At 68.2% G+C, this 18,941-nt stretch overlaps 3 protein-coding genes across 6 annotated transcripts; all 3 read right to left on the reverse strand.

The window, feature by feature from the left end:
* Positions 1-666: 666 nt before the first annotated feature.
* Positions 667-2,819, reverse strand: SLC50A1 (solute carrier family 50 member 1). Of its 3 annotated transcripts, none has more exons than XM_061477976.1 (6): positions 2,693-2,819; positions 2,246-2,323; positions 2,037-2,160; positions 1,807-1,968; positions 1,603-1,722; positions 667-1,048 (listed from the first exon to the last, which is right to left on the reverse strand). In XM_061477976.1, exons 1-6 carry the CDS (start codon positions 2,758-2,760, stop codon positions 956-958), a joined length of 645 nt encoding a protein of 214 aa, XP_061333960.1. In that variant the 5' UTR covers positions 2,761-2,819; the 3' UTR covers positions 667-955. The 3 variants fall into 3 exon arrangements, with proteins under 3 accessions (XP_061333960.1, XP_061333961.1, XP_061333962.1); XM_061477977.1 differs by having other exon boundaries at positions 2,708-2,805; XM_061477978.1 differs by lacking the exon at positions 1,603-1,722 and having other exon boundaries at positions 2,693-2,767.
* Positions 2,820-3,955: 1,136 nt separating this feature from the next.
* On the reverse strand, positions 3,956-6,581 carry EFNA1 (ephrin A1). Its single transcript, XM_061477908.1, has 5 exons — positions 6,438-6,581; positions 5,221-5,516; positions 5,075-5,140; positions 4,838-4,888; positions 3,956-4,669 (listed from the first exon to the last, which is right to left on the reverse strand). Exons 1-5 carry the CDS (start codon positions 6,536-6,538, stop codon positions 4,554-4,556), a joined length of 630 nt encoding a protein of 209 aa, XP_061333892.1. The 5' UTR covers positions 6,539-6,581; the 3' UTR covers positions 3,956-4,553.
* A 3,244-nt stretch (positions 6,582-9,825) lies between these two features.
* Positions 9,826-18,941, reverse strand: EFNA3 (ephrin A3). Of its 2 annotated transcripts, XM_061477909.1 has the most exons (5): positions 18,712-18,941; positions 11,645-11,934; positions 10,862-10,927; positions 10,658-10,735; positions 9,826-10,496 (listed from the first exon to the last, which is right to left on the reverse strand). In XM_061477909.1, the coding sequence occupies exons 1-5, from the start codon at positions 18,831-18,833 to the stop codon at positions 10,375-10,377; spliced, it is 678 nt and encodes a 225-aa protein (XP_061333893.1). In that variant the 5' UTR covers positions 18,834-18,941; the 3' UTR covers positions 9,826-10,374. The 2 variants fall into 2 exon arrangements, with proteins under 2 accessions (XP_061333893.1, XP_061333894.1); XM_061477910.1 differs by lacking the exon at positions 10,658-10,735.

Genomic DNA, 18,941 nt, shown 5'->3' on the forward strand with positions numbered 1-18,941 from the left:
CACGGAGGGTGGTGGCAAAGTCTCCCTGTTGGGTACAGCTCCATCCTTGCCATGGGGCCACGTCCCGGTGCTCCCAGCCCACTCAGCTGGAGCCGCCCGCTGCTCCCGCTCCTTCTCCCGGTCCCGTTCCCAATCCCACTCCCGGTTCTGCTCCCGTCCTGCTCCCTCCGTGTTGACTTTTCCCAGGCCACACACACAAGGTGTGAACCAGCGCTCGGGCTCTGCCAAGATCCTCGTCACTGCTTCCTTGATCCGCCTGCGTCACCCTCCCTTAATCCTGCCCGGGGGGGGGGGGGCTCTCCTGCCCCATAGGGGTCTCTCCTGCCCCATGGGGGGGTGTTTGCTGTCACCTTTCCCAAGGCTGTGGTGGCTGTTGTGTAACTGGCACCCAAGCACGCTCCTGTCCCCTTGTTCCTGCGTTTGCTTGGTGGCTTCATTCCAGGTCATTGTTCATCGACTTTGGGTCCATGCCAACTTGTTCAAGCCGCAGAGGCCTTTTCCGTCCCAATTGTGACCAATGGCCCCAGGCTGCTGCTCCGGGGGGGGGGGTCAGGCAGTGCCATCATCCCCTGGGTCCCATCCGGGGCTGATGCTTCCACTGGGGGCTGCTGGAGCCAGTGGGAAGAGCCCCCAGCCCCACACCAAGGGAAGGAACAAACCCAGCACCGGGAAGTCTCTGATTTATTCAAGGCACTTCAATGGGTACAAGAGACTTGGGGCTTCCCGGCAGCTCCGGGCATGGAAGACTGTCCCATGGGATAGGTGGGAGCCTGGGGGGTGCTCCTGGCACCCCAAAGGCATCGCTGAGCCCAACCTGACCTGGAGGGACCAAGGGCTGGGGGGACGCTGGTGAGAATGAACCTCAGGGGCAGGAGGTGGCTCCTGGTGCTCAGCACTGGAACTGGTCCCTGCTGGAGCAGGATGGGACGGGGGGGTCCTTCATGGTCCGGTGCCCTCAGGCAGGGAGGGGTCTGTGGGGCTTGTCCCGGTACCGCCAGAAGAGCCAGAACCTCACAACGCTGGTGACGATCCCCGGCACGTTGGGGACCTGCGGGATGGGGGGAGTGGGTCCGGATCCACCCACGGGATGGGGGGAGCGGGTCTGGATCCACGCAGCTCCTGGTGCTGCCAGGGGGATTTATTGACCTTATAGCATTTAATTAATGGGAATCAATCCTCGTGTCCCTGAGCCCAGGCACGGGCTCTGCCGTGTGACACACGGTGACAGAGCAGGGTCAGCCCAGTGCCACCACTCAGCTGAGCACCATGGGATGGAATGGGATGAGACACGAGATAGGATGGGCTGGGACAGATTGGGATGGGATGGAACGAGATGGGACAAAATGGGACAGGATGGGATGAGATGAGACACAGGATAGGATGGGATGGGACAGGATGGAATGGGATTGGAGGGGATGGGATGAGAGGGGACAGGATGGAATGAGATGGGACAAGATGGGATGGGATGGGATAATGGGATGGGATGGAATGAGGTGGAATGAGATGGGACAAGATGGGATGGGATAATGGGATTTGATGGAATGAGATGGGAAGGGGAAAGGGAAGAGCAGGGAAGGGAGCACCCTCATCCCCCCAACGCACCGTGATGTAGGGGTCTTGGAGCTGGAGGCCATAGAGGGTCCAGCTGGAGGAGGCCAGGCAGGTGGTGACAGCGAGGGGGAAGGACAGGCAGCGCGTGGACCTGCTCCGCACCACCCTGGCCTGCGGCAGGACCAGGCTGGGGCAGGGCAGCACCAGTGCCACCGCAGCCCCCCCGGCCCAAACCACCCCCCCCGCCCCACGCACCAGGTCTGCGAGCGGCGACAGGTACATGCTGATGGTGAAGGCGCTGCAGAAGAGCCCCAGGCGCGCCAGGCGCGTCCGCGTGTCCCCCACCACCAGCGTGAAGTAACCGTAGCCCGTGGCCAGCACCGCCAGCAGCGCCAGGCTCTGCAGCAGCACCGCGCGCTGCGGGGGGGGCACCGTCAGCAGGAGGGTCCCCCCTGTGCCCCCCCATCAACCCAGGCTGCCCCCACCTTCGCGGGGCTGTAGTAGAGGTACACCAGGATGTAGAGGGTCTGCAGCGCTGCGCCAATGGTGTTGACGGCGATCAGGGTCCAGTCCTGCTTCAGGCACCCATAGCCCAACCAGCTGAGGTTGCTGCGGGGCAAAGAGGTGCTTGGCAATGGGGTGCTGCCCCCCCCGGCACCACCGCGTGCCCCCAGTGCCATGGACCCCGCTGTACTTGACGTCAGTGGTGAGGAAGGGCAGGAACTGGATGTTCTCCACGCTCCTGGTTGCCAACATCTGGCGCAGGTCGGACCTATGGAGAGCGGAGCGGGACAGGATCCTGGGTGCCAGCACCACGGTCCCTGCAGGCAGCAGGCACCCCGAAACCTGCACACCCTGCCATTGTGAACCCTAAACCCCACCAGTCCTGCTGCACCCCTCCCATTGCACCCCCAAACCCCCTGCACCAGCACCCAATGGAACCCATCGCACCCCAACCCTCCCACAGTCCCCGTGGGCATCCCCGCGCCCCCCAAACTGGCCCCACAGCACCTCTCCCCATAGGCCCCCCAAACTAGTCCCATTGCCCTCCCCACCGCACCCCACACCCCCTCTACAGCCCCTCTGCACCCCCAAACTGGCCCCACCGCCCCCCCACATCGCTCCCCCGTGTCCCGCTCACAGCCCGGTCCCGAACATGGCCACGGTGCAGCCGATGCAGGCAGCCGCGAGCAGCGGCACCGGGGCCATGCTGGGCCGCGGCACCGGGCACCCGCCGGGGCGGTGCTACCCGCGCGGGGCGGAGCGGGGCGGGATGCACTACCGGGGCGGGGCCGAGCACCAGGCGGGGCCCCCCCGCATCGCCCCATGGCACAGAGGGGCCGGGAGGGGAGATGCGATCGGACGGGGCGGATCCGCCCGCCAAGGACCCCGCATCCCCTCGGGCTCCTCACCGGGAGCCTCCATCACTGAGGCCCCAGCTCGCGTCCGGAGCCCATTTGCCAGCACGTGTCCTGCATCCCTGCGCTCCCACCTCCCCAGGACCCCCATCCCCACATCCCTGGGGTCACACATCCCTGTGACCCCCATCCCTGCGCTCCCACCTCCCCAGGATCCCCATCCCTGGGGTCACACATCCCTGTGACCCCCATCCCTGCGCTCCCACCTCCCCAGGATCCCCATCCCTGGGGTCACACATCCCTGTGACCCCCATCCCTGCGCTCCCACCTCCCCAGGACCCCCATCCCCACATCCCTGGGGTCACACATCCCTGTGACCCACATCCCTGCGTTCCCACCTCCCCAGGACCCCTATCCCCACATCCCTGGGGTCACACATCCCTGACCCCCATCCCCACATCCCTGCACTCCCACCTCCCCAGGACCCCCATCCCCACATCCCTGGGGTCACACATCCCTGTGACACACATCCCTGCATTCCCACCTCCCCAGGACCCCCATCCCTCCACTCCCACCTCCCCAGGACCCCCATCCCCAGGGTCACACATCCCCGTGACCCACATTCCTGCGCTCCCACCTCCCCAGGACCCCTATCCCCACATCCCTGTGATCCCCATTCCCTACGACCCCACCTCCTCAGCCCCAAGGTCTCCCTCCCTATGATCCCAAACCCCTGCAACCCCCATTCCCTTCCCTCCATGGGGCCCTAGCTGCACTCGGCCCCCTCCGCACCCCCCCAGGCCTGGAAGCTCATCCCAATGCACAGGGACGGAGGCGAAGCCGCCACCCCCAAGCCTCGGGAGGCTCCGTGTCCGCAGATGGAGACAAGCGATGGCACCAGCGAACCGCGGCCGTTTTCCACTTCAAAGCTCTCTCCAAGCACCGGCCACTAGAGTTAATTCGCCATGGGCCATGGCTCCTGCCAAGGCCAGGCCAGCTCAGGCACAAGGTGTGGGGGGCCAGAACCCCCCAGCCCCACGTTCTCATTGGTCTTGGTTATTTATTCAAGACAATAGTATAAAAACACGTTAGAAAGCTGTACAAACGGGGGTGCACAAAGCACCCACCCTGGGTGGCGCTGGGGGGGCCCTCCAGCACCGGGGAATGTAAAAGGGAAGGGGGGATGAAGGATGGGGAAGGGGGATGCTCGCACAGCCCCGCTCTGCTGCTCACACATCCAGGCTCCCAGCGCCGGGGACACTGAGGCACCGTGGCCCCGCCGGCAGGACACGGTGGAGCCCCCCCCACGGTGAGCGCCAGTCCCGGCCCAGGGGAACCAGCCCCCCGCTCCCCTCCAGCCCGGGACAGCTCCAGCCCCGGGCTCCGGCTCAGCCTCGACGTCCTGCAAGGGCCTGGGGAGCCGGGGGGGTCCGAGGGCTTTGGCTGCTCGGCTTTGGCTGCTCAGCTTTGGCTTCGGGCCCTCCAGCCCGCTAATACTGACAAACCCTTCCTCCCCTCACCCAGACGGGCACAGGGCAGGCGGCCCCGGGGCACACACGAGGACCACAGGGGTCCCCCCTCCGCTGCATCCCAGCTCCATCCCCAGCGGCCATAGCCTTGGTCCATCCAGGCCCGGCGGAGCAGTCACAGCCCCTGCGGCACCAGGAGGGGCACGAGGAGGCTGATGAAGGTGAAGGGGCTGCTGCTCCTCATGGCCGAGTTCTGCCCCACGCTCCTCAGCACGTGCGCAGCCGCATCATCTGTGCCACGGGGACAGAGGAGCTGTGAGCATCACCCCTGAGGGAGGCACCGGGACCCACATCATCATCCCATGCAGGGCCTGCCACCAGCTCCCCCAGGGACAGCAGTGGGGCCCAGCACAGCCCCATGGCCACGGACCCATCTCTGCCCTGCAGGCACCAACCTACCTGCCTGGATCCTCCCCTTCTGGGTAGAGGCAGGGACCAGCGGTGCCTGAGCTGCAAAGCAAACGCAGGGTCAGGCTTATGCAGCCCCCAGGGACCCCCCATGGCCAGGCTGCACCAGGGACCGCTCCCCACAGCCACCAGCACCATCCCGGTCCATGCTCGGGTGCCCACACCGGGGCTGGCCGTGACTCAGCGTAGGGATGGGGTGAGATGCAAGGGGGTCCAGGCAATACTCACTGCCTTTGCCAGCCACCATCACCTTCAGCTTCAGGCACGCTTCACCATGGTGGTGAATGGGCTTGGCTGCAAGGGAGGAGGTGGGTTAGGGCCTTGGGGGTACCCAGCAGGACCCCCCCCACCCCGGCAGCGCCCCGGGCTCTCACAGATGTAGTAGTAACTGTGCCCCTCCTTGAACTCCTTGCCCAGCGTGAAGGGGGTGAAGCGCTGGAACTTCTCGGAGAACTTCTCGGGGCCGTGCAGGGCGCTGGGTTTGTTGCATTCCCAACGGATCTGCTCCTTGGAACGGGGCTTGCAGGCCTCGTACTCCTCGGGCTCCACCAGGTACAGGGTGTAGCGCTCCATGGCGTGGGGGTCCACGCTCCCCTCCTCGTAGTGGGGGCAGATGATGTCCAAGTAGTCGTTGAGCCGCACCTCCACGGTGTAATCGCTCCACAGGAACCTGCAGCAGGAGGGGTCAGCTCCATGGGGAGAGGTGGGGGGGCCCTTCCCATGCACCCCCAACCCCCCCCATTGATTCACTAGGCCAAGGGACAGCAGAGCAGCTCTTCCCAAGGGGCATCTTGGGTCTGCCCATCCCTGGGCAGCCCCACAGGGCCCAGGATGGCTTTGGGAGGAGGAGCCCCCCCCCAGCACCCCCATTCCCAGCGCACCCCGGGAGCAGGGAGGGGACCTGCCCCAGCGCTGCCGGAGCCAGGAGGCGGCGGCAGCGATACCCGTGGGGCAGCCGGCCCGGCTGCAGGGCCTGCTGCTCCCCACACCTCAGCCCGGGGGGTGGCAGCCGGTCAGGGGCCTCGCTGGGGTCCCCTCTTAAAGCACATCCAGACTCGGGGGGGGGGTACCCGCTAGCCCCAACCCCTGCTCACCGCTGGGGGGAACGGACACACGCAGCCCCACAACGGGTCGCCGATGGGGTAACCCCACAGCGCCGGGACCTGCGAGCAGCCGCGGCTTGGGGGGGCCCATCCCAGCCTTCCCCCCCCCCGCACATCCTGCCCCGGCGGCAGGAGCCGGGGCCAGTCCCGTGTTTGTCAACAGCTTCCCTGTGCCCCGGCGCCGGGGCTGGCGCCGCGCCACGGCCGCGGGGAAGGAAGAGGCCCCGCTCCCGCTCGGCCCTGGGAACGGAAAGGCCCCCCCCGGTCCGCACCTGGGCCGGCCCCGCCGCTCCCACCCGCCCGCCCCGGGACCCCCCCTCCGCGCACCTCCACCTTCCCCCGGCCCCCCGCGGCCCCGGCCGCGCCGCCCGCCCCGGACAAAGGCCGCCGGGGAGCGCCGAGCCCCGGTAGGGAGCGACGCCGTCCGCGCCCTCGGGGCCGCCGGTGGAGGTGCGCGGAGGGGGGCAGCCCGGTGCGGCGGCACTCACCGGGGGTTGGAGCTGTTCCAGAACACCGTGTGCCGCTCGGCCGCCGCCGCCCAGCACAGCCCGAGCCCCAGCAGGGCCAGGGGCAGCCACCGCCGCTCCATGCGCTCCGCGGGCCGCTCCGCCGGGTGGGCACCGCGCCCGGCCCCCGCCTTAAGTACGGCCCCGCCGCCGCCGCGCCCGCCCCGCGCCCCGCCCCGCGCACCGGGCGAGACACAACAACAACAGCACGGGCAGCGCGGGGGGGGGACGGCTCCAAGCGCTACCGGTACCGGGCACCAGCACCGGGCACCGAGACCCCGGTACCGGCCGTGGGGGGGGGGGGCGGCATCGCCCCCGTGGTGCTGCGGATGCGCGGGCGGAGGGGGGGGGGAGCCCCCCGGAGGTTGACGGCCCCTCGAGAGCTGCGAGTGGGGTCCCAGTGATGGGGGGACCCTCGGACCCTCCCCGTGGGAGCCCCCTTATCTGGGGCGCTGGATCCCAAGTGAGCGGGGCTGGGGGCTGCAGTGGGTGCTAAGGAGGTGCTGGGGAGAGGACAGGGGCCGCTGCCCCCATTCTTGCCCGCATCAGCTGCCTCGGCCCTCCCAGGGCAGCACTGGACAAACCCCACACACGTCCCTTGCTGTTGTTTGCTCTGTATCGCGACATCCCCCCCCCATTGCCCCGGTGTGGGGTGAGGGGCTGCAGTGCCCCGGGCAGAGCAGCCGCTCTTTACCCATCTCCATGTGCCCCAGCGCGGATCGCTCCTCGCTCAGCCCTGCAGAGGGATGCTCCGTGGTGGGAAGTGATAACTCAGCCGCATTTGCAAAACAACTTTCCTCTTGTTTATGACATAATGATCCATTGATCGTGGGTAATGTTGCGTGCCCGCCGCCGCAGCCGTGCGAGCAGCGCTCCCCTGGCACCCGCAGGGGCTCAGGCAGGCGCCGGCACCACAGCCCTAACCACAGAGCGGCTCTTGGCTCCGGCAGCCCAGGGCTCCCACGAGGCCAAGGTGTGGGGCTGGTGCCCCACATCCCCCCTGCACCCCCCATGTCTTCCCCATGTCCCAGCCTCTCTCCCACGGGAGGGGACCTGCTGCCTCCCTTTCATCCCGCCTCGCTGTGGCCAGGCCTGACATCATTCCCTGCGCCGCGATGACTGTGCGAGGCCTCCTGCTCCCGGGAAGCTGGCGCTGCCGTGGCTTGCACAGGGGAGCACCTCCCGGGAACACCCCTGGGATCACAGCGCCAGAGCGCGGCACGTGCAAACCACAGGGACCGGCACAGCCGGATGGATGGTGCTGGAAGCCGGTCAGCGCCGGGTCCCGGCATCGCCCCGATGCTGCCACCACCACACAGAAACAGGCCTGTGCTGGGGGCTTGTGGAAACTGAGGCAAGCAGCAGCCATGGGGGATCCACACTGGATCCATCCCTGGGATGTGGTACCCGGCACACGGAGCCAGGGCTGGGAGCCAGGTCCCAGCATCACTGCCCTGCCTGGCCCATGGCAAGAGCACGGCCCCACATCGATGGCTGCACTGGGGAGGAAGGACAAGCTCGTGTTCCCTATTAGGCACAGCCCCAGGGATGAGCTAGGGCTGGAGGGGGCCCCGGTGCCTCCCAGTGCTGCATCACTTGGGGCTCAACAGTGGAGCATGAGCCATGGCAGGGACAGGGGTGGGCAGCACCCTGTATGGGGTGGGCAGGATCACATACAGGGTGGTCAGCAACCCATGCAGGGTGGTGCCCACCCACATCAGCACCGCGGGTGCCAGCGGTGCCGTGCACATGCCTGTGGTCACGGCCGCGCCGCTGGTGTGTGCTGGGCAGGGACCGCTCCGGGTGCCCCATTCACAGGGCAAAGGTGAAACCGTTTCACCCCGTTCCCGGCACCCCCGGTGGCACGGGGCAGGTGGGGCCGGGCAGAGGCCGCCGAGCTCGTGACCAGGGTTTATGGCCGCTCGTCGCGGAGCGAAGGCCGCGGTGACGTGCAGCGCTGGCTGCGTGCAGCCCGGCAGGTAGGCACGGCCCCGACGCCAGAGCCGCGGCCCCAGGGCTGCCCAGCCACGCCAGGCCTTTTCGCTTGGCCGGAGCGAGCAGGATGCTCCCAGCCCTGCCTGGGCAGCACCGATGCTGCCAGGGGCTGATGCAAAGGGGCGGTCCAGCCGTGCCCAGCTCCCGATGGAAGCCCCCCCAGTGCCGCAGGAGGCTCCTGGCTGGTCCGGTGCCACGCTGCACCTTGCCTAAGGGCACAGAGCAGGGCAGTCGGTCCCCACGGAGCGGGAACCGTGCCATGCAAACACAGCAGAGTGGTGCCAAGGTCGAGGCAAGCAGCGGGAGGGATGTCGCAAGCAGAGCTCACGGTGCCACACGGTGCCAGGGTGGGCATGGGTCCCCTGCTCCCCAACACGATGCACCCCAGCACAGCTGTGGGCTCCCCAAACCACTGCACTGTGTGCCGCCGGCACGGCCCTGTGCCACAACAGGGGCTGTGCTGGACTCCGCGGCCGGGTTTGGTCCTTTGGGGATGCAGCTGGACCCCGCACCCATAGCCCCAGGGGCAGAGGCTGTTGACACCCATGGATGGGGGGCTCCGCAGTGGGGCCAGGCCCGCAGGAGCAGGCAGGGGGGGCCGTGGGGAGCCCGGCGCCTGCCGGCAGCGCCCAGGACCCGTCGGACGGGTTCTCCGGCTCTTCCCGCACCAGGACAAGCCCGGGCCGGCGGGACACGGAGCCACCGCCCAGCAGCGCCGCTGCCGGGGGGGGGGAGCGGCCGCCCCAACGCCATGGCGGGGGGAGCCCCCCATGTCCCAGCCTGCATCGTGGGGCACTGAGGCTCCCCTGCACTGCTGGGGCCATGGGTGCTGGCTGCAGGGCTGGGTGCACCCCACTGCTCCCAGGGACACCCCCTTCGGTGGGAGCCCAGCCCCAGGGAGCCCCCTCCCCTCACATCCCCTTCCCTCTGGTGCTGGAGGGCTCAGGGGTGTCCCCATGTCCCAGAGCCATTGTGCAGTGTGTGCCGCATGCCCCCAGTCGCAGCAGAGCCAGAGGTGCTGGAGGGGGACAATGTGGGGAGTCCCATGGGGAGTCCCATGGGGCTCCCGGGCACATTGGGGTGCCAGCCTATGGCCTCTCGCCCCATTCAGCCGGTGGTGATGGTGAGGAAGGTGATGAAGATTCTCCTACACCCACTTCTCCCCAGCCATCAACACCCTAGGGACCTGCGCCCAGTGTGGGACCCGTGCCATGGCCACACGCTGCCCTTACCTGCAGGTTCTGTCCGTGCTTCCATCTGCAGGCAGTGCCCATTCCCAGATGGATGCTCCATGCCTGGGGGGCAATGTGATACCCCCCATGTGCCAGAGGCGCTGAGCCCATGGTGATGGCACGCGCCACGACGTGACAGGGGGTGGTTTTTTTATCCTTTTATTAGGTTTTGTAATAGACTAAGAGCAGAATATGAAAATCACCAGCCAAAGCACTTGAAAAAAAGGTTCAGACTGTTTTTTTGTTCGGTTTCGGTTTCTTTTGTCCCCAAAAAGTGTCTGTGCGTTTGCATAGGTCGGGTCTTCACGGAAGACGAGGAAAATCCAACACGTTAGACTATGTACAAGCCAGCCCGGGGCCAGCACCGCTGCCTATGGTACAGTGTAGATAGATCTCTATAGTCGCTCTCTGTACAGTATGTATAGACTCTATATAGGTATGTACAGGCTGCCCAGCCCTGGGGGCCCCAGCCCTGGGCACCGGCAGGACGGTGGCAGTGGCCGGTGCAGCACCAAGCCGCATCCCTGCAGAGGTGGCTGCATCCATCGGGAAGGGTGGAAGCGCCAGGCGGGATCGGTCCCTGCCCCGTGGGCGGCTCTGTGGGCAGGGGTTGGTGGTGCAGAGGGGACGGGGGTCCCGGGGGTCCCCGCTGGCTGTCAGCAGGCGGGGGGGGGCCCCGTTCGCACCGGGAGCTAGGAGGCCAGCAGCGTCATGAGGAAGAGTGCGGCAGCCACGGCCAAGGGCAAGTGTTCCCTCTTGGGGCTGGTGCCGCTGATGCTCTTCTCCAGCTTGGGCATCTCCGGGTTGAAGTTGTCTGTGGGGAAGGAAGGAAGAGCAAGAAGAGGGTGAGGGTGGCATTGGGGCGGCCCCAAACCCCTCACCCCATGGCTGGGGCGCCCCCACGGGTGGCGGTGGCTTTGGGGGGGGGGGGCACAGACACGCGGCGCGGTGGGGCCGGGGCTCTGCTGGACTCACCCAGGTCCTCGATCTTCACCTCGGGCCGCAGGGTGAACTGCGGCAGGGTGGGCACCGGCTTCTCCCCGGCGTGCGACGCTGCAAGAAGGAGACAGGGATGGGGACGGGGATGGGGACAGGGATGGGGACCATGCTCCCGGCCGCCTTGTGCCACAGCGCCCCCCGGGGGGGACCCGCCGCCCCCCGCAGCCCCCGGGCACTTACTGGAGGCGCAGCACACGAACACCTTCATCTTGAGGCAGGCGCGGCGGTGGTTGTGCGTCGGGGTGGCTGCAAGGACAGAGCGGGCTGGGGGGGGGCTGGCATGGGGTATGGGGAGGGCTGGCCCTGCCTGGGGTGAGACCCCGGCTGGGGGGAGGCAGCAGCCGCATTCTGCACCCCCTGGAGTTAAACCTGCAGCAGTACCCTGCACCGCCAACACCCACACCCTGAACCAGCACCCCCCAGCACCCCCATCCTGCATTAGCACCCCCAACACCCCCATCCTGCACCAGCACCCCCCAACCCCATCCTGCATTAGCACCCCCAGCACCCCCATCCTGCATTAGCACCCCCAACACCCACATCCTGCACCAGCACCCCCCAGCACCCCCATCCTGCACCAGCACCCCCCAACCCCATCCTGCATTAGCACCCCCAGCACCCCCATCCTGCACCAGCATCCCCCAGCACCCCCATCCTGCATTAGCACCCCCAAGACCCACATCCTGCACCAGCACCCTCCAGCATCCCCATCCTGCACCAGCATCCCCCAACAGCCCCATCCTGAACCAGCATACCCCAGTACCCCAATTTTGCTCCCTCACACCCTCATCTCTCCCCATGCCCCACCTCACCCCTGTATCATGACCTCTCAACTCTTCCCATACCCCGTCCCTTAGTCTGGGGCACCCACTCCCGCGGTACTAGTGGAGGTTTAGGCATGGGGGGTCCTGGCCAGGATGGGGATGCAGGAGGGCCCATGGGGGTGCTGGGGGCAGTACGTACAGATGTAGTAGTACTCCTGCCCGGCACGGAATTCGTAGCCCAGCGAGAAGGCACTGTACCGCTGGAACTTCTCCGAGAACTTGATGGGGCTGTGGGGCGCGTGGGACCGGTTGCACTCCCAGCGCTTGAAGCCCTGGCTGGTGTTGCAGGTGCGGTACCCCTCCGCGTTCACCATGTAGAGCACATACTGCTCCAGCCGGTGCTCGGGCACCGAGGCGTTGTAGTGCGGGCAGTAGATATCCAGGTAGTCATTGACGTTCACCTGCACCGTGTAGCCCTCCCGCCGCAGGCTGCAAGGGGACGGGGGGGGCAGCGGTCAGGGACCCCCCTGCACCTTCCCAAACACTGCGTCCCCCTCCTCAAAAGGACACAGGCTGGAGAAGGGGCAGCTCCCAGAGCAAGGAGCCCAGGGGGATGCTCAGCGTGGAGCCCCCGGCACATTGGGACCCTTCAGCCCCATGGACCCGCATGTGGCATCACCGGCTCGGGAGGGCGCGGGTGCTGCTGGGGATGATGCTACGGGTGCCACATGCAGGGTGCAAGACAACAGGCACAGGAGGCAGCGCTGCTGTGTCCTGCCGGCAACGTGCGGCAGCACCAAGGAGGGGACAGACACAGCGGGGCAGCCAGACCCGGACACAGCCACGGCACTGCGGGACGCGGCTCCTGGTCCTCACCGCGCAGCCCTGGGTGCGGTGGGTGCTCGGCGTTCCCCAGCCCCACGACGGCCCCGGTCCCGCCACGCGCCGCAGCTCTGAGAGAGGATTTCTCACCCCGCTCCGGCTAATCCCGTTAGTTCGTTAATGCCATAAAGGGTGGCCCTGGGGGAGCCTCATTTACATTGATTAGGAGCAGCAATCCCCTCAGATCCACTCAGGAGAGGCTCCGCTGGCTCCTAATCCGCGGCCGATGGAGATCCCGGCCGCAGTAATCCCCGCTGCCGCGCTGACCCGCTGCTCCTGCCAATTAATTACAGCTCTGCCCGAGCTGCCGCGGCAGCACCGGCCCTCGCTCCACTGCCCAGCCCGCCCGCTGCCCCCCCGGGCCCGCTGCATTGGGGGTCCTGCAGTCGGCAGCATCCCGGCACGTGTGGAACCCTGCGGTGCCTCGCTCCGGCTCGGGGCCCCTTTCCCCGCTTGTCATAGGATCATGGAATGGTTTGGATTGGAGAGGACCAAAAAACTTATCCAGCTCCAAGCCCCTGCCACTGGCAGGGACCCCTTCCACTGGAGCAGGGTGCTCCAAGCCCCTGTGTCCATCCTGGCCTTGAGCACTGCCAGGGATGGGGCAGCCACAGCTTCTCTGGGCACCGGGTGCCAGCGCCTCAGCACCCTCACAGGGAAGAATTTTTGCCCCATCTCAAACCTGAACTTCTCCTGTTCCAGTCTGAACCCATCACCCCTTGTCCTATCGCTCCAGTCCCTGATGAAGAGTCCCTCTGCAGCATCCCTGTAGCCCCCTTCAGACACTAGAGACTGCTCTTGAGGTCTCCACGCAGCTTCTCTTCTCCGGGCTCAGTGTTCTCAGCCTGGCACAGCCCATCCCCACCGGGCAGAGCAAATCCGAGTCTGCAAACGCAGCACTTGGGGTCCCCTCACCCCACGGGGGGGGGGGGTCCTGGCCCCCCTGGGAGCGAACCCGGCTGCCAGGGCTGGGCAGGCAGCGGGCAGGGCTGCGTGTGCAGACGCCGCACCCAGCACCAGCGCCCCCGGCGCTGTTTGGGGAGCCCCGGCACCCCGCCAGCGCCAGCATCCCCCAGTGCCGGGCGCAGGGAACCGGAGGGGTCCCGATGTCTGCCGGCAAAGGGAGGACCCAGGCAGCGGGGGCCGTGGGGGGGTCCCGCAGCCCTCATCACCCGTGGGGCAGGGAGCCCCACGCGGCACCTCCCGCGCCGCGCAGCCGCTATCCCGGCACCCGGCGGGCAACTCCTGCGCCAGCGAGGTGCTGAGGCAGCCACCCTTGCTCAGCAGCGGGGCGCCGGGACCTTTCATCTTCTGCCTTTGATGTGGTGGGGAGAGGAGGGGGGAGAAAAAGGCTTGTTATTAAAGAAATGGCCCCGAGGATCAAATCGCAATTAACTCCGTGCGGGATGCAGGGCCGGGACGCGGGCGCGCCCCAAACGGGGCCGGTGCCCACCGCCGCTCTGCCATGGGAGTGAGGGGCTGGCGGAAGCGCATCCCCAGGTCTCTGTGCCCGCAGGATTGACTCCTTGGTTCGTCCCCCACCCTATCCTGTGGCGCTGGGATCGTTCCCCTGCAGCGCCCAGCGCTGGGGCACCCCAACCCCCAGGACTTCACACTGGGGCTCATTAAGAACGTGGCTCCTGGTAAACAGCCTCGCTAATGAGCGCTGCCCCATTGGAGTGCCTCATTGGACCGGGGCACACCAGCACCACAGCAAAGGGGCACGGGGCACCCCAGATGGGGCTCAGGAGCCCTGCTCTCTATGGCAATGAGCCCCATGGGAGCTCACAGGCATCAGAGCATCGGCACCAGCTGTGGGGCGGGGAGGAGTGGGGGCAGGAGAATGGCCACAAATGGCTAGAACCAGGGGCCCTGGAAGCAACTTTGGGCACGACACTGTGTCCCTGCCATGCTCGGCTCCTGCACCACGGGTGCAGAGCAGCACCCACAGAGCTGGGTGCCCCCCAGTGCCACCCCCAGAGCACCCTGAGCTGTTCCTGCAGCACTGCCCGGCAGCACAGGGCAGGAAGCACCAGCGACAGGCGACCTGGGTGAGGATGGAGCCCCCCGTCCTGCCGGGGCCGCGGTGCAGTGCCCGAAGGGTTAAGCGCAGGAGCGGAGCGGGCAGCATCACTTCTGCACGACTGCGTTTTTAGAGCAGGGCTTTGCGAAGGCAGCGGTACCTTCCAGCAGCCTGTCTGCGCTGGGCAGATGGATGTCCCCTGGCAGCACCGTCCCGAGCACGGGCTGGGCTCGGCGCCCACCGGCTCCGCACCGGCGGGACCCCGGCTACCTGGTGCTTCACCGCGGAGCAGGGGCGGCAGCTCCGCTTCCACCCGCTGCCGTAGACCCGTGCGGAGCGCCCCTGCGCTGCCGGCAGCGCCTGGTGCACTGCAGTGCGAACCGGCGCACCCAGACCCCTGCCCGGACCTCCCCCCCGCGCCACGGACACATCCCCGCCGTGCGGGAAAGGCCTGGAAGGGGGCACAGCCGGAGCTGGGCCCAGCGCCCCGCGTTGTGAGGACTGATGTGGGTGAGGGCGCGGTGCCCCCCAAGCACGGAGGTGCCCCCCCCAAGCCCAGCTTGGCCCCTTTGTTTGGCTCCAGCAGCGTCGCGCTTTTGGCACACCCGAGGCGCACCGATCGGAAGGGAACAGGAAAGCGCCATTGATTTATGTGGTCCCATCCCAGCGGCCGCGAGAGGCGGAGGCGCATCCATCCCCGCGGCCCGTCCATTGGGACAGACGGACCGGGCTCCCCCCTCCCCATCGCCGGCCCCCCCCACGCAGCAGCGCTGCACAGTCACGGCGCCCAGACGGCCGCGCACACGCGTGTGCAGACAGTGCCTGCGCCGCAGCCCACGCGCACGAGTGGCACAGTGCCACGGCACGGCCTGGCACGGCAGGGACCGCCAGCCCGCCCGCCGCAGCCACCACGGGCACTGCTGGCACACGGCGTCCCCGCGGCCACCTCCCTGCTCCGGGAACCGGAGATGGGGGATGCGGCACCAGGCACTGTGGGGCCATGGGGCAGTGCCCGCTGTGGGGTGGTGGGTACAGCCCTCAGCAAGCAGCCCGGGACCCCCAGCACTGCCCCACAGGTACCCACTCACCCTCCATCCCTACTGACAGCCACAGGATCCCTTTAATCCCTGCTAAAGCCCGGACCTTCCCGCTTTGCTAACAAGATCAATGAGGTTTCTAATTGGGTTTTAATTAAACCATCAATCTGCAACCAGTGACTCAATTACCAGCCTGGGCACGAGCAGGTAGCCCCGGCCCTGTTGCACCCCAGGACAGCCCCCATGGTCACACCCCATGGGATGCCACGGCCCCTTCTCCCATGGGAACGCTGCAGGCCCTGGCAGTGCTGCCAGGGTTCGGTGCTGCCCGGCACAGTGACCCATGGCACCCCCAGTGCCACAACTGGGACCCACGGGTGGCAGGGGGCTCTGCACCCCATGGGACCAGCCTGAAGGGCACAGCCATGGGGTGGGGGGTGGCAGCTGATGAGCATCGAGCTGATGCGATGGAGAGATGCAGCAGGGCACAGCCCTAATATCAGGGTCCAGCCCCAGTGTCTACAGAGGACGCAGGGATTTGGGTACCCCCAGACCCTCCCAGGCCCCCCCAGCAGGTGCAGAGCAGGGCCACGGCTCTGCTCCTGGGCCAGATGCTCCCCTGGCAGTGGCAGCTCCACACAAGGGCTCTCGAGAGCCGGCTCCAGCTCTCGCCACCTGCAACACAAACTCAGCCATATAAAAGCTGGGAGTGTGGCAGCGGCACCGGCAGCTCTGGGAAGGCCACCCGTGATACTGGGGCCTTTCTGAGCACCAGTGGGCTCTGATCCCTCTGCCTCAGCCATGCACCAGCACCCTGTGCACCCCGTGTCACAGCAGCCACCCTGGTTCCCCATGGCACTGGGTGCCACGAGGCCTCAAGCACCCAAAGCAGAACCAGGGTCACAGAGCGGCTCTTCTCTGGGGGGCTCCTGGGGGCTGCAGCAGTGGGAGGGGGAGCTGGCCATGCCTGTGCCAACACACGGGAACAGAACCTCCATTCCCTCCCTGGCACATGGGAGACCCAACCGGCATCCTGGCACGTGACGGCCTGGCTCGGCTGGGGACACCCCTCGCCTGGGGAGCCCTCGGCCCTACACCATGGGGCACCCCAGAGACGCACATTCCCTCCCCCAGGGATGCCACCCCCCTCGACGCCAGCGCAGGGGCAAAGGCTGCCTCCACCTTTGCCCTCTGTGCCACGGTGCCTTCCCAGCAGGATTTAGGAACAGGGGGCAGGGACCGGCCAAAGACTGTCCCATGCCCCTGGGGCTCACTTGCTGCCACCGGCAGAGACAGCAGGACAGGCAGAAAGCGCACCCGGACCAACAACCTGACGGAGCAGAGGCACCAGACCCCACCTTCACACCTCCCCGGAGCCAACCCGCCTGCACGGGGTTCACTGCGTGCTCCATGGCCTGCCCAGCCCGACAGCACCATCCTTGTCTCCCAAAGCACCCCTGGGACCACGGTGGTCTCCGTGGAGCAGTCCCTCACCAATGGGAGCCGCAGTGGGAGATGCCACCAGTTTGTGGGGTGCCCATCACAGCCTCCCAGGAGCACCTCGGGGCTGAGCCTGCGGCACCCCCAGTCCCCCAGAGAGTCCTGCAGGGCCGCACCAGCAGGTTTATTGCTGGGATTGCAGCGGGGTTGCTGGGATTTGCGGCTGCGGCCCAGGGAGCCTCATTCCCCCCATAATTTATCTAATCCAGACACTTTGCCGTGTGGCTGTGATTGCGGACGAGCTGCCGCGCTGCCTCACAATAAATATCAGCTCCGGAGTCCCTGGGACACGTCTCTGCCGCAGCCGCCCCCACCGCGTCGCCCGTGCCCTGAGCCGGATGCTCGCAGTGGCCACGCCAGAGACGTGTGCGCAGCGGGTGCGGGTGTCTGGATGCGACACCCCCACATCCGCACCCTGTGTCCCCCCCTGGGCCGTGGTGCGTGGCTCCGGTGATGGCACCGGTCTCGGTCGTGGCAGGGTGACGGCACCCGCCAACGCCCCGGCGATGTCACGGTGAGGGGGTGAGGCCATGGGTGAGAGCGCGCGGGCGCAGGGGATGCCGAAGCGTGGCCAAGCACCTCGCCATTGTGCTGCGCCTCGGCACGTCGCACACACGCACGATTTATGGGGCCCGAGCTTCCGCCTGGAGACACAACCTCAATGGGAGGGGAAGGAGCTGCGGGGAGGGGGACACACACACACGTCCCCTCAGCACACAAAGGGGTGCGGGGCGGGGGGAGCCCGTGGTACCCTGGGCACAGCCCGGTACCGGGGGATGCTCGGCTGGGTATGAGGCCCCGCCACGCCCTCGCACCGGGAATGGGAGATGGGTTCAGCTCCGGCTCCCCACGGACCCACCGGGCACCCGCGCGGTCCGCACTCCCATCCGGCCCTGCCCATCGCACCCCACACCCGGGTCAGCCCCATCGCACCCCCCCCGCACCCGGTAAAGGTGGGGGGGCAGGGGGCGAGGGCAAGGCTCAGCCCCGGGACCGGGCACGAGGGCGGTGCCGGGGGTCCGGGGCCAACACCACGGCTCTGCTCCCGGCGGCGGCTCCCACAACACCTCCGCTCGCCCCCCCCCCGTCACCCCCGCACCGGGAGCTCCCGGCCCCGCCGCCCTCGGCACTGCCCAGGGCTGACCCGGGCGGGCGGCGGGTACCTGCCGGCCCCCCCCCGCGGTGCCGCCGCTGCCGCTCCCGCACCCAGACAGGCGGGGGGGGCGTCTGGCGGCGCGAGCGCAGCACCGAGACCCCCTGCTTCGGCCGCCGCACCGAGGCGGGGGGGACACGGACCCGGTCGTGCACCTCCCGCGGTGCCCCGGTGCCCGCCGCGGGGCGGGTCAGCGCCCTCGGGAAGGGCGGGAGGGGGACTGAGCCCCACTCAGTCCCCCGGTGCCACCGACCCACCCGGCCCCGGGGACCCGCCGCAGCCGCCGCAGGTCGGGTCGGTCCGGCCGGGCGGCTGCCGCCCCCCCCTCGGTGCGGTCCCCGCCTTCGCGGGCAGGGCGAGGTGCGCGGGGCCGACACCGGCACCCGGGGGCCCGGCAGCCCCGCCCGCACGGGGGCGCCGCGCAGACACCGACACCGGGGGGGTCCCGCAGTCCCGGGGCGCCCCCCCCCGACCGTCCGCCCCCCGCCGCCGCCACCGCCGCCGCCCCCCCCCCCCGTCTCCGCCGCTGCGCGCATCCTTCAGCGCGACCGCTGCGCGCCCCCGCCGCGTCCTTCCCGGCGGCGCCCCCCGGCCCCGGGGACACCCCCCACCTTACACCGCCTCCCGGTACCGGTCCCGGCGGCCTTCCCCCGCACCAGCCCCGCACTCACTGCGGGTTGGAGCTGTTCCAGTGCACGGCGTGCCGGTTGGCCAGGGCCCCCGGTGGCCCCCGGCCCGGCAGCAGCAGCAGCAGCGGGAGCAGGGGCAGGAGCGCGGGCAGCCGAGCAGCCATCCTGCCGCCGCCGCGGAGCCCCGCCGCGATCCCGATGAATGGAGAACGGAGCCGGAGCCGCCCGCGCCCCGCGCCCCCGGCGCCCAGCTCCGCCCCGCGCGCGCCCGC

Source organism: Pezoporus flaviventris, unplaced genomic scaffold (assembly GCF_033815535.1).
Source record: "Pezoporus flaviventris isolate CSIRO_AGI_PZ_B2104156 unplaced genomic scaffold, CSIRO_AGI_Pfla_v1 ptg000112l, whole genome shotgun sequence".
NCBI classification, from domain to species: domain Eukaryota; kingdom Metazoa; phylum Chordata; class Aves; order Psittaciformes; family Psittacidae; genus Pezoporus; species Pezoporus flaviventris.

Excerpts from the sequence above, each read along its gene's own strand:
- SLC50A1 (XM_061477976.1), bottom strand. The coding sequence starts at position 2,760 with ATGGCCCCGGTGCCGCTGCTCGCGGCTGCCTGCATCGGCTGCACCGTG. Across the intron at positions 1,969-2,036 it reads TCTACTACAGCCCCGCGAAG|CGCGCGGTGCTGCTGCAGAG; the intron begins GTGGGGGCAGCC and ends CCCCCCCCGCAG. Across the intron at positions 1,049-1,602 it reads TCCAAGACCCCTACATCACG|GTCCCCAACGTGCCGGGGAT; the intron begins GTGCGTTGGGGG and ends CCCATCCCGCAG.
- EFNA1 (XM_061477908.1), bottom strand. The coding sequence starts at position 6,538 with ATGGAGCGGCGGTGGCTGCCCCTGGCCCTGCTGGGGCTCGGGCTGTGC. Across the intron at positions 4,889-5,074 it reads GATGGTGGCTGGCAAAGGCA|CTCAGGCACCGCTGGTCCCT; the intron begins GTGAGTATTGCC and ends TTTGCTTTGCAG. Across the intron at positions 4,670-4,837 it reads GAAGGGGAGGATCCAGGCAG|ATGATGCGGCTGCGCACGTG; the intron begins GTAGGTTGGTGC and ends CCCGTGGCACAG.
- EFNA3 (XM_061477909.1), bottom strand. The coding sequence starts at position 18,833 with ATGGCTGCTCGGCTGCCCGCGCTCCTGCCCCTGCTCCCGCTGCTGCTG. Across the intron at positions 11,935-18,711 it reads TGGAACAGCTCCAACCCGCA|CCTGCGGCGGGAGGGCTACA; the intron begins GTGAGTGCGGGG and ends GTCCCCTTGCAG. Across the intron at positions 10,736-10,861 it reads GTTCGTGTGCTGCGCCTCCA|CGTCGCACGCCGGGGAGAAG; the intron begins GTAAGTGCCCGG and ends TCCTTCTTGCAG.